Genomic DNA, 18,041 nt, shown 5'->3' on the forward strand with positions numbered 1-18,041 from the left:
TTTAGAGAATTTTTTTAGATCAATTGGAAAACCAACCATGCTCATCAAATCCAAAAAACTCAATGGCAGCAGGTATGAAATCTTCTTTATTGTTCAAGTTTTCTTTTAATCATATTATGGATCAAATATCAAAAGTTTATGCTTCCACGTTTTAGATCTAGTTAAAATAACTAGATGTTACAACCCATGCTTTCGTGTTTTAGATCTAATTCCAAAATAAAATAGATGTTAAAAAAATAAAGTTTATAATTTTGCGTTTTAGATCTAATGTTTATTTTGTAACTAGGTTTGTGATGCTTATTAAGGTTAACAAAGCCCATACTACTAAGTACTAATTGCCTTAAGTTTGGGTCCAGATATCTTCTTTGTTTTTTTCCTAGGTTTAAAGAAGAGACATGATTGGTAAGTACATTTAATTCATAGCAGGTTAAATAGACTTTCTTGTTACCTTGTAATCATCTTTGAGACTTCCACGAGTATCTTTTGACATCTTGAAATGGTCAAAACAGGGAGAGGCCTACGTGAGAAAATGGAACATTGTTATATCACCCCTGATTATACTTCAGAATTTGGATTGTTTCAGCCTTTTGCTTTTCATGTATTATGATATTAACTCCATATTTAATAATTCTCCCCTTTATTCGTCAGTGACTGGACAAGCTTTCTAAGGTTATTTTTGATGAGGAAAATGGGAAGAACATCAACGTCTTTCGGAGAAATGAGAGATTAGTCTCTTAAAGAAAAAATTAACTTTTGTCCCATTAACATTAGTTCCAGTCCTACTCAATCGACTCAATATAACCTAATCTGTCTGATCCTTCTTATCCTCTTTTCTTATAAAAACGTTCTTTATGAATGTATGTATGAATGTTTTTTTATATAAAATCATAAGTAAAAGTATATTACATTTTAAGGGGGATAATCTAAACGAAATGTGTATTAGACTCAATGTTCTAAAAAGCTCGTCATGGCTCCGTCATGGCTCCAAGGCTTGTACTTGTCGTCAAACTTTGACAAAACGCCGCCTTAAGTCACATATGCATATAAAAATAAATATATATATATATATATATATATATATATATATATATATATATATATATATATATAATTATTAATTATGTACAAAAAATGTTGCCTTAAGTTACGCTTTACAAACGACAAGGCTCGCCACAATTTGACATTGCCACTAAGTTGTTGGTGATTTTAGTGTCACCATATCATTTTAAGTAACTGGAACTAACATGTGAGCTAAAGGGCTTCATAATTTGTACTCTAATATATGCATGAGGTTGTGCGGAGTGCACACATGTATAAGATCGAATTAGAAGCCGGTTCGACGACTAGCCGGGGGTCCGGGGGCAGCGCCCCTGGGTCCGGGGTTTCCAAAGGGGCAGCGCCCCTAGCGGGGTCCAAGGGGCAGAGCCCCTGGCTGGGGTCCCACTGACCTGGGGGCAGCACCCCAAAACCTCACCGAATTTTACATATGGGAACATAGTGGAAAAATCAATTTCTTGAGGGTGATTATGGTAAAACTAACAAAACTCGTTAGTTTTGATAACTCTAAATCCTCATTAAATCTGGATTATCCTGACTTGCTTCCAAAGCAACTAATGATGGCCCAACCATACTAAAACCCTAATCTCGTTTAATATAAAAACGACTCTTTCTTCTCAGAAGAGGGTTACAAACTTTAGCTCTCGTTTTCATCAAACTCTCACAAAATCTCTTTAGCAAATTGGCTTACGATTTCTGTGCCTAGAATCGTAAGTGTCCACTTGGATTATCCTAGGCTAAATTTCTTGCAACCTAGGCGTAGGGTAGAAATATAGTTCAGAAAGTGTTCTCACGATCCAAGTTGGTATCCAGATCTCCACCACAAACCCTATATTTTCCTACATAAGTCACGCCTTATGTTATTTAGAACCATGATTAGACTCAAATATGAACACGTGGATATAAAGATCTTTAAACCCCGAGATCATATGAAGAAGTTACGACGTTTAGAACACAAAACCTAAACCAAACACAATACTGAAGCAACCAAGCAGCCAAAGGCCGTGATGGCCATAAGCACCAACAACCCAAACACCTTATTAATGATTGTTCCACGTAGGATGTCGTGAGCAAAATCTAAAAAAACCGAGCATAAAGACTAAATGTGTAAAAAACAATGAGTTATTTTGCAACAAAAAAATATCGAGGATTAAATATATACAAACTGAGAAATATATTACCTTATTAAGTCATTTTCCGGCTTACCTTAAGTATCCGATTATAATGACTAAATATGTAAAAAACACAAGTTAAATGATAGATATGGACAAAATAAAATAAAATTTAGTGACTAAATATGTAAAATAAAACAAATATAATACCTTATTAATAAGTCATTTTCAATATTTTTAATTATTCTAAAACCACTGGTTCAACTATAATTGAACTCGTTACGATGAAAACCGAATTTGATTTGTTGACTCAAGCATCTTGGGGCTAAGAATATAAATATAGTGATCTATATTCCGTGATTTTTAGATTTATCAGGCTAACATGTAAGGGGGCCCACAAACTAAAAACCCGGTCTAAAATAGTGGTTGAACTAAATCAGCAAGCCTACCGGCCCACTATTAAGCTTCTTTGTGAAAAATGACAACTGAGTTTGGACTTTCTCCCTCTGCATCATTTTTTTGGGATAAAATTTGCCTTCAGACAGAGCAAATGTCATTCATATCGCAAACGCATAGCTCATCTTATTTCAGAATCGGGCAAATTTGAAATTTTCTGCTAAAAGTTTGATATTGTTCTTCGAGCTACTTGAAAATTCATTTGTTCTGTATATTCGTTCGTGAGTGTTTAATTTTGTTATTATGTTCGTGTGCTGGTTGTAGATGGGCAAGAGAGTGAGCCTCGCATCATCTTTTTCTCAACATTGTTTAGAGGCATCGCCAAAAGATAACCGGTATACTAACTCCTAATTTATAAGTTTGTGTTAATTGTGTGATTAATTTGGATGAAGTGCTTGTTCTCTTACTGACCATATGATACTCATAGTCATATGCTATGACTTCAAAAATTCATTTATATGGATTTTTTTTAAATATTACATGTTAAGTTTTTTTTCTTTACTACGTACTGACACTTTGAAAAAAGATGTGAAATAATGTATTCGAAATTAGATTTCATAAGCAGTTCGTCTAGCGGTTCTTTTGATGCTCATTAAGGTTAACAAAGTCCTTACTACTAAGTACTAAGTACTAACTACCTTTAAATGTTGGTGGTTATTATGTCACTGATTACTTAAAGCAACATTTATCATTTAAATACCCACATCACATGTGAGAATAGACTTTCTTGTTTCCTTGTAATCATCTTTGAGACTTCCATGGGTATCCTTTGACATCTTGAAAGGGTAAAACAAGGCTAGGCTTACGTAGGAAAAAGTAGAAGATTTGAAAATTGAACATTCTTATATCCCCCTCCCCCCCCCCCCCCCCAATTGGCTCGAGGGAGTAGGCCTCACCTCCCCTCTCGCCAAAACGCTCGCTATGAGATGCTACATCATCCCCACCAGCTCGCTAAGGAACAACTCATTAAGGAGCTAACGACACGAGAGAGAATGATGAGCTGAAATCTGATTGGCTCCTTCCTTTTTCTATTATTACTATTATTATTATTATTATTATTATTATTTTGTAATTCACCTTCGTTGTTGCCTCCCCCAATCTCCTTTCCACAAACTTTGAGTTATTCACTTGCTTTCAGAAAAAATCACGATGTGTAAGCTCGAAAATGGAAAATAGGAGAGTCTCTTGCTACAATAAGAAGACAAAAAAATTTATTTTTGACAAAAATGGACCTCCAAAAATCCCAGAGTTACACATCACACCCCATCTTAATTCCTCTCACAAACCAAGTTTCTGAAATTACCAAAAGGACCCTGCAATTAAATATTATACTTATTTTCATGTAATTGATTTATATTATCTTAATTGTTGGTGGTTTAAAAAACTAAATTTTGATTAATATTTATGCATAAAAAATGTTTGTGTATTAAAATAAAGTAATTTAATTAAATTAGAAAAAAGAAAAAAAATGGAGTGTTAAGAGTGTTACCACTCCCTACCAAATACTAAGATTAGTTGTTAAATGGAGAAAAATGAGGTGACACTCAAAAAGTTGATGTGACAATGTGCTAGGAATGTTACCACTCCATTAGCCTTATACTTCAGACGTTGGATTGTTTCAATGAGGTATTATGATATCAACTCCATTTTTAATAATTCTCCCCTCTACTCGTTGGGACTGGACAAACTTTCTAAAGTTATTTGGGGTTATGAGAATGGGAAGAACATTAACGACCTTTGGAGAAATAAGAGATTAAGTCTCTGAAAGAAAATTTTAACTTTTGTCCCATTAACATCAGTCTCGTCCAAAATTTAACTTTTGTCCAATTAACATCAGTCCCCGTCCTACTATAAGTCTGACTCATTATAACCTTATCCTCTTATCCTATACGTACAACTTGTTGTGTTTTGTCATGTGTGATGTCGGTATGTTGTTCAGTTGTATCATTTCATGTTGTTTCATGTCATATCGATATTCTGCTGCGTCATGTCATATATTTACAACATTAACTGTTATGTCATATGTAGTTGTCTGCCAACGAATTGCGGACAATAGCGACAAGCTACCTACAATGTTTTGAAAACCGGATTAATGAATGAACCGGTTGTCTTACCGGTGCGATGGTTCAGCCGGTAAAGAATATTAGATGACGTTATTATTACTTTATAATAAAATATAATATCATAATATATACTACATGCAAAAAGACCTCCATATATAGCATACCAATGCTTTTATGTAATTTAAATAAAATAAATAAATAAATAATCAATGTTCAATTTCTCTTTTTTATTTGAGAATAAAAGTGAAATCAAAAAATAATCTGGAAAATAGCCGAACACCATTTATTAATTAGGGAAAAATGAATAAACAGTTAATATAACTAATATACTCATGCAAAGTAGAAGAAAAACAAAGACTAATATTGTAAAAACCTTAAATTTTTAACGTGTAATTGCAAAAAGCCCTAATATTTTTATTATTATTGCTATAGTCACAACTTTCTCGTAGAATTATCACTTTAGTACACTTAACGAGTTTCATGGTTAACTTGGTTAACATTTTTGCAAAATCAGTTCTAAAAAGTTCAAATTTGATCCTTGAGGTTTGCAAAAAATTACACCATATGGTTTTTTAACTTTGTTTTTTGTTTTTTATATACTTTATTTATTTTCGGTTTTTTTATAAATATATGTACATTTTTTATTTTCTTTTTTATATACTTTATTTATTTTCATTTTTTAGCTTTATTTTTCAACAATTTGACTTTTTTATTACCTTTTTACCTTTTTTCTATTTTAGTTATTTATGGTTTTTCTAATGTTTTTATTTATTTAGATTCAAGTAAATGAACTTGAATTCAATTTAAATTACTCTAGCAAGTTTTTTTTATAGAGACCGACTATTATATTTTTTGTTCTTTCTTTTAGTCTATTATCAAATTGAAAAATATTATCTTGAATTTAAAGTTTTAAACTATTGATATCACATATAAAAATATGATTTAATTTGCAAGTTATGTAACACATTGAAACACTAATTCTCAATAAACAAGCTAACTTTTTTTTAATTTTCATTTTTTTTCATAACGTAAATATAATAGCACTAAAGAAAAAAAGAATAAAAAGAAAATAAGTTGGACCGAAATTACAAATATAAACATAACTATTGTACTTACTCGAATAAAAATAAAAAAAATTACAAAAACTATAAATTATCAAAATTGTAATATACTCTAATATATTAATACATTTAACATTTTTTGAAAAAGGTCAATAAAAAGTTAAAAATACAAAAAAATAAAAACAAATAATTGGAAAACAAATAAGAAAAATAAAAAGATGAAAAAATTAAAAATATAATACGAAAAGAAAAATGAAAAAAACTATAAAAAAAGAGAAAAAAACTCTAACATACTCTATATATACACTAAAAAAATAGAAAACAAAAGGTAAAAAAAATCAAATTGTTGAAAAATAAAGTTAAAAAAAGAAAATAAATAAAGTATATATAAAATAGAAAATAAAAAATGTATATATATTTATAAAAAAACCCGAAAATAAATAAAGTATACAAAAAACGAAAAATAATGTTAAAAAACCATGTGGTGTAATTTTTTGCAAACCTCAAGGACAAAATTTGAACTTTTTAGGACTGATTTTGCAAAAAGTTAACCAAATTAACCATGAAACTCGTTAAGTGAGCTAGAGCGATAATTCTACAAGAAAGTTGTGGCCATAGCAATAATAAAAAAAAATATTATGGTTTTTTCCAATTACGCGTTAAAAGTTTAGGACTTTTATAATATTAGTCCAAAAAACAAAAGCTATGAAGAAAGAATGGTAGTAAGCAAAAAATTTAATAGCTGAACTCACCCCACATCTATAGCAAGATACAAGGTTGGGGGCGCTTGCTTTATAAATAGTTACGCAGCCTTGCTCATCAATAGGAGTACCATATGGACGTGCATAAAACAAGGTCTATTTATGGTTCTAACAACGGCGGATCTAGTATATATCTCGGGGTAGTCCGGGATACCCCTCAAAAAAAATTTACTATTGTAATTTTTTCCGATTTTTTTTTCTTATTGTGTATTATGCGATTTTTTTTGTTAATGATACCCCTTTACTTGCCGGAGATACCCCTTTACTTTGATTTGGATTCGCCACTGGGTTCTAACTGGTTTAGTAAATTTGTAGTTATTGTTACATGCAAAATCGGTTTTGTAGTTTAACCACTCGGGTTGAACCCGGTCTTTCGTTAAACCAGCCGGTTCTTATATGCTATGTAGCGATAGCGATGAAAGAGCGTCCGTTATTTCATAAAAGAGACGAGCGAAAGAGTTGGACGATTAGAGTATCATCAACATCGATCTTAAGGATGTGAGTAATCTTACTCCACCGTGTTGCTTATGAAGTATCATTTTGATACATTATATTTTGTTCAAATTTACTTATTATGAATTGAGAATTTGATTGGAAATGTTGAATAAATGAGAATGATATATGTCGATGAAATGTTGTAAGCCTTATTCAATGATTATAAGACAATAATCGTTTGGTGATAAATAATTATAAATTATAATAGTAGCTTTCAAGTGGAGTTTCAAATGTTTATTGTTAAGAGTAATTACATTGCACTAAACAAGTAATTACATTGCAGATTGATTCATATAGATGAAGTTGAAAATAGGTTTAATAGGAAGTGTATTTAACGATTTTAAAAGTTAATCACTAAACTTTATAACTTATATTTGTTTATAAAATGTGTCACATGATTTAAAGTGACGATCAAATGCAAAAGATACAATATTTGAAAATGGATACAAGTTTAAGTGTTAGTTGTCTTTGTTTATCAAACTTTGTAAACCCAATGGATTTTGGGTAATTTTGAAATTGTAAAGTCTTTTGTTAAACTTTTGTACTTCCTAGAATAATATATTATACTATGTTATAAAAAAAGTATATGTGTATTTGGTGTATTTTAAATTTAAAATAGGGTAAATTACACCAATCGTCCCTTGTGGAGGTGCCGAAAAGCACGTTTGGTCCCTATTTTCAAAAATTAACTTGGATCGTCCCTTATATGGTAAAAAGATGCACGTTTCATCCCTCGTTAGTTTAAATTTGCATGCTTCATCCCTTATGAGACATGGAATGACTAAAATACCCTTTACAATTTATTTTTCATTTATTCTTGATTTTTCTAATTAATTATTAAACAGAATATTTATATCTATCTCTTTCAATTTCGTGAAGAAGACTTAAGCACCACCACAACCACCAAAAAAACACAACCACCACCACCGGAATGCATAATCACCATCGAAATTCAGTTCAACCACCACCTATTTCCCTGGAAAATAGCCACGAACCACCACCTCATTCACCATCGCCGCCCTCTTTGTACAACAACTGATAATTAACCTCTTCGAACACCACCTGTCACCGTTCCATCATCAGTACCGTCAAAGGATCTAGCCTATTGTTGGAGTTCATATCTAAATGGCAAGGTAAAAGCTTTGGGAGGATGCATATTCGCTACCCTCTCGCCGGAAAAACGAGAGGCGACTAGGGTTTATGTGCCACCATCGACGTCGGCTAGGGTTTTGACAGATCGAGCTCCGTCGTCATCGACGTCAGCTAGGGTTTCGTCACAGATGTCATTGATCTCTTAGGTTTTGAGATCAAGCTCCTCCGCCGCCGCCTATATGCTTCTATAACAACATCACCTCTTTCTTGAATTTCAGAGGTTTCAGTGAGTTGTAGATCGAATATTCATACCAATATGGATATGTAAATCTGCAAATGTGCCTTCAAGAACTACACGTATCTGCAAATCGAACCCTTTAGAACGAAATCCTTCAAGTACTTGTGTAGATTTGGAAAACTTCAAATCAGTGTTCATCATCCCAGAAACAAACATGAACACAAATACATACACATGTGTGTGTTTATCAGCAAATCTGTGTTTATCTGCAACTCTGTTCTAGAGTTTGTTTTTCAGACATAAAAGCTTAAATCGTTGATCTTTTTGAACACCGTGATTATGGATATGAGATCGTCGGACTAGCTGATTATAGGTGATTGTTGGAAGTATTGGGTGGTGGTTGTCGGTGGTATTGAGTGTTGCTTGTCGGATGGGTTTTTCCAGGGGTGATATAAGGACCACTTGATTTTTTAAAGAATTATAATTAATAAAATAAACTATAAAATAAATTATAAACCTGAAAAATAATGAAAATAAAAAGAAAAGGGCAAGATAGTCATTTTATGTCTGTGGGGGACCAAACGTGCACCTTTTAATCAAATGAGGGACGGTCCGAGTTAAAATTTTAAAATAGGGACTAAACGTGCTTTTTGGCACATTCACGAGAGACAATTGGTGTAATTTACCCTTTAAAATATCATACGTTACCTAAGCAAATTTTTAGGATAAGACTCGGTTTTTTGTAATATTACAAAGATGGTCCCTTATTTATAGAAAATTAGATAAATGGTCTCTATGTTTCATAAATATAACAGAGTTGGCCATTGCGTAATAGAAAACTTATAAATGGTCCCTATGTTTCATAAACATTAGAGTTGGTCCTTGTGTAATAGAATATTTATAAATGGTCCTCATGTTTCTAAAAAAACTACATAAATGGTCTCCGCTTAGGCAAAATTATACAAATAGTCCTTATGTTTTACAAAATCACATAAATTGTCGATGTCTAATAGCATTTTAAGAGTGCATGCAAATTTACAAATATAGGTCTGCATAATATAAAATTTATAAAAATGGACCTTTTATTTTTTAAACTTATTGAAAAGATCCCCACCTAATAGGGAATTTACAAAAATAGTCCTCGTCTTTCATAAAGTTGTAGAAATGGTCCCTACCTATTAACAAATCTACATAGATTGTCGATCTTTTTCATAAGAGTACATAAATGGTCCATATATATAACAAAATAACAAAAAGGCCTTACATAATAGCAAAATTACATACACGGTCCTTATGTTCCATAAAATTACATAAATGGTCATCGACTAGTTATGAAATAATAGGAATGGTCCTTTATTTTTCAAAATTACTGAATTAGTCCCTATCTAATAGCGAATTAACAGACATGATCCCATGCTTCACAAAAATTACAAAAATTGACCTTATATAAGAGACCATTATAAAAATAATGTAAGTAGTATATTAGTAATCAACCCATCCGTCACAATGCTTTCCACTTTATATAAGTAAATAAAAAGAACATGTTTCTTGTGGTCAAACCAATAATAAACCTTTTGGGCTAAGAATATTAAATATAGTGATCCGTGATACGTGGACCTATTGGGCTAAACATGTTAGGTGGCCCAAATACTAGAAAAATCCGGTCTAAAACAGTGTTGAATATGCTCAGCAAACCGCCCGGTCCACTGTTAGATTCTTCTGTGAAAGATGAACAGGTGATGTTGAGTTTGGACTTTGGGCGCTTGAAAGTTCAAGTGGAAGAAAGCTAGGGCACGCTTTCTCCCTCTGTGCATCGTCGTCAAGTTTTTTTGTGATAAAAATTGGCCTCAGATAGAGCAAATGCCGTTCATATCGCAAACGCAGAGGCAATCAGATTACAATCTCATACCTGCAAGCTGCCCAATCGTCATCGACAATGGCGCATCTTATTTCAGAATTGGGTAAAATTAAAATTTTCTGATAAAAGTTTGATATTGTTCTTAAAGCTACTTGACACATCATTTGTAATGTACATGCGTTCGTGCGTGTGTTGATATTGCTATTATGTTCGTGTGTGCTGGTTGTAGATGGGCAGGAGAGAGTGAGCCTCGGATCATCTTTCGTAACATTGTTCAGAGGCCTCGCCACAAGATAACCGGTATAATAACTCCTATTTTACAACTTTGTGTTGATTGTTTGATTAATTGCGATGAAACACTTGTTCTCTTCGTGACCTTCTTATACTCATTCCATTTCGTCATTCTCAGGAAATGCCATGCTTTGATTTTGAAAATTCAAATTCTTTTCTTTCCCCGCTGAAGTTATTTGATTTTTGTGTGAAATATTCCATGTTTATTATTTTTTTTTCTTTACTATGTAGTGACACATTGAAAAGAGATATTGGTCAGTTAATAACATAATGTATATCCAATTAAGATTTCATAAGCAGAAAGTTTGCTATGTCTAGCAATTTTTGTGATGTTCATTAAGGTTGCCACCAACTCACTCCTGCATCTAAATGAGGGATGATGAATGGAGGTTGTCTCATCTCTCATGAGCTACATTGAGGATCTCATTATCTTTAGGGTTTTAACAACAGTGCACGTAACTGATAGCAGTTCTTGTTAAGATTATTAGAGAATTGATTCAAGAACTTATATTGCAATGTGAAATAATTTCATATGTTAGTAACCATTTTTCTGTTTTCTTATGCAGGGGAAACAGTGACAATTGTTGGTGACCATGATCCTGCTTTGTTAAAGTACTTTGATTGCACCCGTTCTGGACCACGTTCAGCATTCGATAATGATGTTGTCTTCCAGTTTGAGATAATGGAATATGTAAGCATCATCCACCTTCATCTTTAGTGATGCTTGAGTTAACCATGAAAACAATCTTAAAATTGCAGATTTGTATGCCTTTGTTTAGTTGTTTTTATCTCTGGTAAATAACTTTGGTTACTTTTTCCTTGTAGATTCTTGACTTTGCATTTGATAGATTAGGGGCAGATGAATCTCCGGTACATCTGCATACTTATTTTGTTCTTTTCAATTTATCATTAGATCATATATAAGTATATAACAATGACATGCATATTTCTAGTTGTATTGCATTTGCTAACAATTTGTTATTTTCTTTGTCATTGATGTCAGAACAGATTAATCATCCTATCCTCATTACAGAATGTGCATGCAATCCTGTACAATCACGTAGTAAAATGGCTGAACTTTTATTCGAAACATATGGGGTTCCTTCTATAGGTATGAAACATATGATATTCATTATTTGTTTATTTTTCTTATTTTAACCATCTTTATTTCTCAGCTTTTGGTGTGGATGCTGCTTTCAGCTATAAGTACAATCAAAAACTTGGAATTTGTGATAGAGATGGTCTCGCAATTTGCTCAGGGTTTTCCACAAGCCATGTGATCCCTGTATGTGTGTGTATATAATACTGATATTTATATATATGTGTGTTTATGTAATGACAAAGTTTCTCTTTACTTCATTGTCTCATTTGAATTCAGTTTATCAATGGAGAGCCTGTTTATGAAGCATGTTGTCGTACAAATGTTGGTGGTTATCATGTCACTGATTACCTAAAGCAACTTCTATCACTTAAATATCCACATCACATGTGAGAATAGACTTTTTTACGTTTCCTTGTAATAATCTTTGAGACTTCCATGAGTATCTTTTGACATCTTGGAATGTATAAAACAGGGCAAGGCTTACATGGGAAAAAGTAGAAGATTTGAAAATGGAACATTGTTATATCACTCTCGATTATGCTTCAGAAGTTAGATTGTTTCAGGTTTTATGATATCAACTCTATATTTAACAATTCTTCCCTCTACTCTTCTAGACTTAAACAAGCTTTCTAGGGCTATTTTCAAATTATTAGAATGGTGAGGACATTAACGTCCTTTGCATAAACGAGAGATTGAGTCACTGTAAAAAAAAAAAAAAAATTTAACTTTTGTCCCATTCACATCAGTCCCACTCCCAGTCTACAGTACAATCATGACATCTACTTTATCTTATTGTCTCATAAGTACAACATATTCTGTTTTGTCATGTTTGCTGTCAGTACAACATGATCTGCTATTCTGTTGTGTCATGTCATGTTAGTACAACCTAATCTGTTGTGTTCTGTCATGTCACACTGCAACCTGTTCTGTCATGTCACTGCAACCTGTTCTGTCATGTCACTGCAACCTGTTCTGTCATGTCATGTCAGTACAACCTGTTCTGCTGTGTCATGATGCCATCTGTTCTGTTCTGTCATGTCATATCAGTCATATCAGTGAATCTTGTTAGTACAACATGTTCTGTCATGTCATGTCAGTACAATCTGTTCTGCTGTGTCATGATGCCATCTGTTCTGTCCTGTCATGTCATATCAGTCATATCAGTGAATCTTGTTAGTACAACATGTTCTGTCATGTCATGTCAGTACAACCTGTTCTGCTGTGTCATGATGCCATCTGTTCTGTCCTGTCATGTCATATCAGTCATATCAGTGAATCTTGTTAGTACAACATGTTCTGTCATGTCATGTCAGTACAACTTGTTCTGCTGTGTCATGATGCCATCTGTTCTGTCCTGTCATGTCATATCAGTGAATCTTGTTAGTACAACATGTTCTGTCATGTCATGTCAGTACAACCTGTTCTGCGGTGTCATGATGCCATATGTTTTGTCCTGTCATGTCATATCGGTGAATCTTGTTAGTACAACATGTTCTGTCCTGTCTTGTCAGTACAACCTGTTATGTCATGTCCTGATTGAAATTTAATATTACAGAAAGGGGGAAAAGAAGCTGAAGAGAAGACTAGGTGTTGGCAACTTCCATGGACACCAACACCAGTGGAAGAGCCACCTTCAGAAGAGGAGATTGCTAGGAAAGCAGCCTTAAGGGAAAAACATGGCCAAAGGTTACGGGAAATGGCTGAGGCAAAAAGATGTTCAAAAATTAATGAATTAGAAAATGAATTAAAGGGGTTGGAGTTTCTTATACAACAACTTAGACATGTAAATGGAAATGATATTCCATCTTTCTTGGCTGAGACTGGTTACATTTCTAAGCAAGAAATTGAATCTGCCATTGTTAAAGTAACACAATCATTAAGGAAAGCTAAAGGAGAGCAAGATGAAATTGAAGAGAAACAAGATCCTTCTGCAACAGAAAAGTATACCCTCATTGATATTCCTGACAATATGCTAACCCCAGAACAGGTATTGTGATTCTGACAAAATTGGATTTTGAAATTCCATTTCATCTTCTTTTACTAAAAGACCAAAAATCCCTTGTTATATAAGTGAAAATATAAAAAAATATTCAACTTTTGTTATTGAATCCCATTCCTATTTCTAATTCTACCAACCAACATGTGACAGATTACAATTTCTTTTACAAATTCCATTCCTTAAAAAACATTAACACCACCCTTAGTCTTTTAATCTGTATTCTTTGTAACCTTGTATGGAATTAGCTAACCTTGGAATATAATATTTATGGTTTAATTAATAGATCAAGGAAAAGAAAAGACAACTATTTCTTAAAACCACATCAGAAGGAAGACAAAGAGCAAAACAAAAGCGTTTTGAAGAAGAATTAGAACGTGAAAGGCGTAACAAGGAGGATGAACAAAGACGCCTGTATGTTATCTAGACCTTCATCTTTCTAAAAACACATATAATATTCATATGAATGAACCTATAATTTTTATTTTTGGCTAAATGCAAGAAATAACAATGTACTTCCATTTCTTCTATTACAACATTGTACTTATCAACACATTTTACTATAAAAACAATCTACTCATTGTTTTTCAAACTACATTGCTGTAATATGAAGTAATGAAAGTATGATGCTGTATAATCAACAAAAGGGCAAATTACAGAAGAACCATAATAGTTTGGGGAATTTTACGGTTTAACCACTTATACTTTAATTTTTTTCCAATCAAAACATAAAAATTTAACATTTTTTTAAACTAACCATTTTGACCTGATGACAAGTCAAAATGGTTAATTTGAAAAATTAGTGGTGAAACTGATATATATACCAGGTCAAAGTGGTTAGTTTGAAAAAAAGTCCAAAACTTTTGTAATTTAATTGGAAAAAGTGAAAGTATTAGTAGTTAAACTGCAAAACTTCCCACAATATACTAGGACTTTTTTATAAAAAATATTTTTATTAGTTTTTTTTGAGGTTTGCCTCAAACAAAATAATGAAAGTACATTGCTATTTTTGGCATTAATTTGAAAAAAAAGTCTGAAACTTTTATTGTTTGATTGGAAAAAATTAAGTATTAGTAATTAAACCGCAAAACCGCCCAAAAGATAAATGTTCTGTTTTTTTTTTTTTTTTTTTTTTTTTTTGTAGTTTTCCTTAAATGAATCAATGAAAGTATTTCTTAATGTAACCGTTTTATTTTTCCATAATCTGAAAAAAATAGTCTGAAACTTTTATGCATTATATATACTATTAATTCTCATTGTGCCTATGAATAGTGATGTTTTTCACTTTTGGACTTTTGCCACAAATGTTTTACATTTTGGCAGATTTAGTCCCTGCAACAATGGTTTTCCATTTTGACAGATTTAGTCCCTGCAACAAAGGTTTTACATTTTGACAGATTTAGTCCCTGCAACAAAGGTTATACATTTTGACAGATTTAGTCCCTGCAACAAAGGCTTTACATTTTGGCAGATTTAGTCTCTGCAATTTTTTAATTAATAGAAAAGCTCCTTGTAAATTTATTTTTTTCAAAAACAGTCCATATGTGTAAGATTTTTGTATTTTGGCAGGTTTGACCCCTGTGTACAAAACTAATTACTAAAATTGTCCCCGTTGGCTTTTACTAAATTGCTGATAATACATAAAAAGAAAAGAAAAAAAAAACCCGACCCCATTGCGTAGCAAGGGTTTTTTTCTACTTAGTAATTAAACCGCAAAACCATCCAAAATATAATTTTATTTTTTTGTTGTAGAGAGAATCCGGAACTTTACATGGAGCAATTGCGAATAAAATACAACGATTTATCTGAAAAAGTGGAACAGAGAAAAAGACAAAAAACAAATGGAAACAACCATGGAAACGAAAACAATAATGTGTCTGGAGGTGTTGGTCGTGGAGAGAGACTGAATGCTGCCCAAAAGGAGAGAATGCGTCTTTTGACAACCGCTGCATTTGATAGAGGGAAAGGGGAGGATACTTTTGGAATTAAAGATGAAGATTGGCAATTATATAAAAAAATGAGTAAAGATAATGATGACGAGGATGACGGCCCCAATGAGGATGAAGCTGAGCTCACACGTGTTGCTTCTAGACTCCGGGTTAGTTTTTTTAAATGGTATCCGTTAAAGTAACTTTAGCTGAAATGTGTACAATGACCGTTTTACCCTTCGTGGCTTGCAAGGAGCCCAATTCTCACAAAGAGCCCAACCAAAATGATTACATTGACCATATTGGTACTGTAAAGGAAATGTTAAATCTTTATCCATAAAGGTAACATTAGCCAAAAAAAATGTGTAACTTGACTGTTATACCCTTCATGGATTGCTTAAGTACGTGCCCAATGCAATTAATGAGCCTAGCCAGAATGTGTGAATTGACCGTTTTACCCTTCATGGCTGGCAGCATAAGATCCCAATGCAAACAAGGAGCCATCCAAAAGTGTAAATGGACCTTTTTACCCTCATTGGCTGGCATAAGAGCCAGTCAAAATGATTAAAATGACCGTTTTACCTGTAAATGAAAGGTCAAATCTTAATCCATAAAAGTAAAATTAGCCAAAAATCTTTAAAATGACCGTTTTACCCTTCATAAGAACCCAGTCCACACAAGGAGCACAGCCACAAATGTGTAAGTTGACCGTTTTACCCTTAATGGCATTAGTGCCCACAAGGAGCCCAGCCAAAAATGTATAGTTTGACAGTTTTACCATTAATAGCGGGGCATAGAAGCCTAGTGCCCACATGAAGCTCAACCAAGTTGTGCAAATTTACTGTTTTACTCTTATTAGATGAAAAGCCAAATCTTTTTTAACTTAATAAAAGTAACATTATTCAAAAACATGTAAAATGACCGTTTTACCCTTGAATGACAGGAAATAGACCCAACATTTTTTCCGAAATCAGAGGCCAGCTCCTCCGGCAGCGAACCACCACGTTTCCGGCCTTTAACACAGGAAGACTTCCAGATTCTGATCGGAGTGGAAAGATTCCGGTGCCCGGAGATTCTTTTCCACCCAAACCTAATCGGAATTGAACAGGCAGGGTTAGACGAGATGGCTGGGGTATCAATGCAAAGGCTCAAATCAAGAGCTCAAAGATTGGATTTGGAAGAAGAGGTGACCGGAATCACCAATTCCGTCCTCATAACCGGTGGGAGTTGTCTTTACCCTGGAATGAGTGAACGTCTAGAAGCCGGAATCAGAATGATGAGGCCATGTGGGACCCCCATAAGGATCCTTAAAGCATCGGATGCTATTCTTGACACGTGGCGTGGTGCTGCTTCTTTTGCATCCACCATGCATTTCTCACGACAGGTTTTTAATAAGATGGATTATTATGAGAAAGGTGAAGATTGGCTTCGTCAATACCAATTGAAGTATACATTTTAACATTTTAATTTTCAGTTATATCATATCTTGTTGTTTATAGATTCAAAGATAACCTATTTAGGCTAGCTGGTTAATACCTAATGGTCATTGCATGGGACTAATTAAACTTTCTTTCAACTATTTCTCCAATTTCCTTTCCTTTTTCCTAATGGATAAATTGGTGATGATGTATGTCTGGATATGCGTGTGTGTGTAACACGAAACGAAATACAAGATACGAAACAAAATTAGGACGAAAATCGAATTTCAAATTCGTGTTCGTGTCATGTATAAGAAACACGATGTCATGTCGTGTTAGGCTTGTGTTCAAAATTCGTCACACTAATAACACAAAACGTCGTGTTCGTATTCAAAAGCCGTGTAGATTTAGTAACATTCTACGTTTTTATATTATTTTTTGTCGTGTTTATATTTTCTTGAAAGAACTTTCATATGCCATTATGCAAATGATTATTGTTTGTTATTGTTATAGTGTTTTTTTGTGTTTTTATCAATGTTCTAAAAAGCTTGTCATCACTCTAAGACTTATATTTGCCGCCAAGCTTTGAATTTTCTTGTATGAATTTTCATTGTGTATAATGTTAGTTAATAAAAGCCACACACTTCCGTTTGGATCCAAGTCCTTTAATGCCACTTAATCTCTGTAGCTTATTTACTCAGATGTTTGGTTACCAGTTAAAAAATCTTTTGATAATTTTACCTATTATGTCGTGTTTGTTGAGTATTATTCCAAGTATGTTTGCCTTTATCCTATTAAACACAAATCAGATGTCTCTAAAATATTCCCACAATTTAAGCTTTTGGTGGAAAAGTTCTTTCAAAAACTCATTATCTCCATGACAATGGTGGTGAATATCAAGCTCTTATTCCTATATCTCAGTCTATGGGCATCTCTCACTATACCACACCCCCGCATACCCCTGAACATAATGATGGGATTGTTGAACGCCGTCACTACCACATAGTGGTAACGGGTTTGGCTCTCCTACATTTTGCAGGTCATCCTCTTTCTTTGTGGTCCCATGCATTTCAAAAAGTGGTTCGTCTCATAAACCACCTACCAACCCCTATTT

General features: G+C 33.2%; 1 protein-coding gene across 2 annotated transcripts; it reads left to right on the forward strand.

Moving 5' to 3' along the window:
- Positions 1-10,057: 10,057 nt before the first annotated feature.
- ARP5 (actin-related protein 5) lies at positions 10,058-17,088 on the forward strand. Of its 2 annotated transcripts, XM_079071462.1 has the most exons (12): positions 10,058-10,295; positions 10,422-10,492; positions 11,050-11,174; positions 11,309-11,353; positions 11,492-11,594; positions 11,659-11,768; positions 11,862-11,971; positions 12,058-12,148; positions 13,141-13,572; positions 13,868-13,995; positions 15,334-15,679; positions 16,453-17,088. In XM_079071462.1, the coding sequence occupies exons 1-12, from the start codon at positions 10,195-10,197 to the stop codon at positions 16,966-16,968; spliced, it is 2,178 nt and encodes a 725-aa protein (XP_078927588.1). In that variant the 5' UTR covers positions 10,058-10,194; the 3' UTR covers positions 16,969-17,088. The 2 variants fall into 2 exon arrangements, with proteins under 2 accessions (XP_078927588.1, XP_078927589.1); XM_079071463.1 differs by lacking the exons at positions 10,058-10,295; positions 10,422-10,492; positions 11,050-11,174 and having other exon boundaries at positions 11,306-11,353; positions 11,487-11,594.
- The last annotated feature ends 953 nt before the right edge of the window (positions 17,089-18,041 follow it).

The sequence above is a fragment of the Lactuca virosa genome, chromosome 9, assembly GCF_052849685.1.
Source record: "Lactuca virosa cultivar CGN04683 chromosome 9, Lactuca_virosa_CGN04683_v6, whole genome shotgun sequence".
Lineage (NCBI taxonomy): Eukaryota > Viridiplantae > Streptophyta > Magnoliopsida > Asterales > Asteraceae > Lactuca > Lactuca virosa.

Excerpts from the sequence above, each read along its gene's own strand:
- ARP5 (XM_079071462.1), top strand. The coding sequence starts at position 10,195 with ATGCCGTTCATATCGCAAACGCAGAGGCAATCAGATTACAATCTCATA. Across the intron at positions 13,996-15,333 it reads GAGGATGAACAAAGACGCCT|AGAGAATCCGGAACTTTACA; the intron begins GTATGTTATCTA and ends TTTTTGTTGTAG. Across the intron at positions 15,680-16,452 it reads GTGTTGCTTCTAGACTCCGG|GAAATAGACCCAACATTTTT; the intron begins GTTAGTTTTTTT and ends CTTGAATGACAG.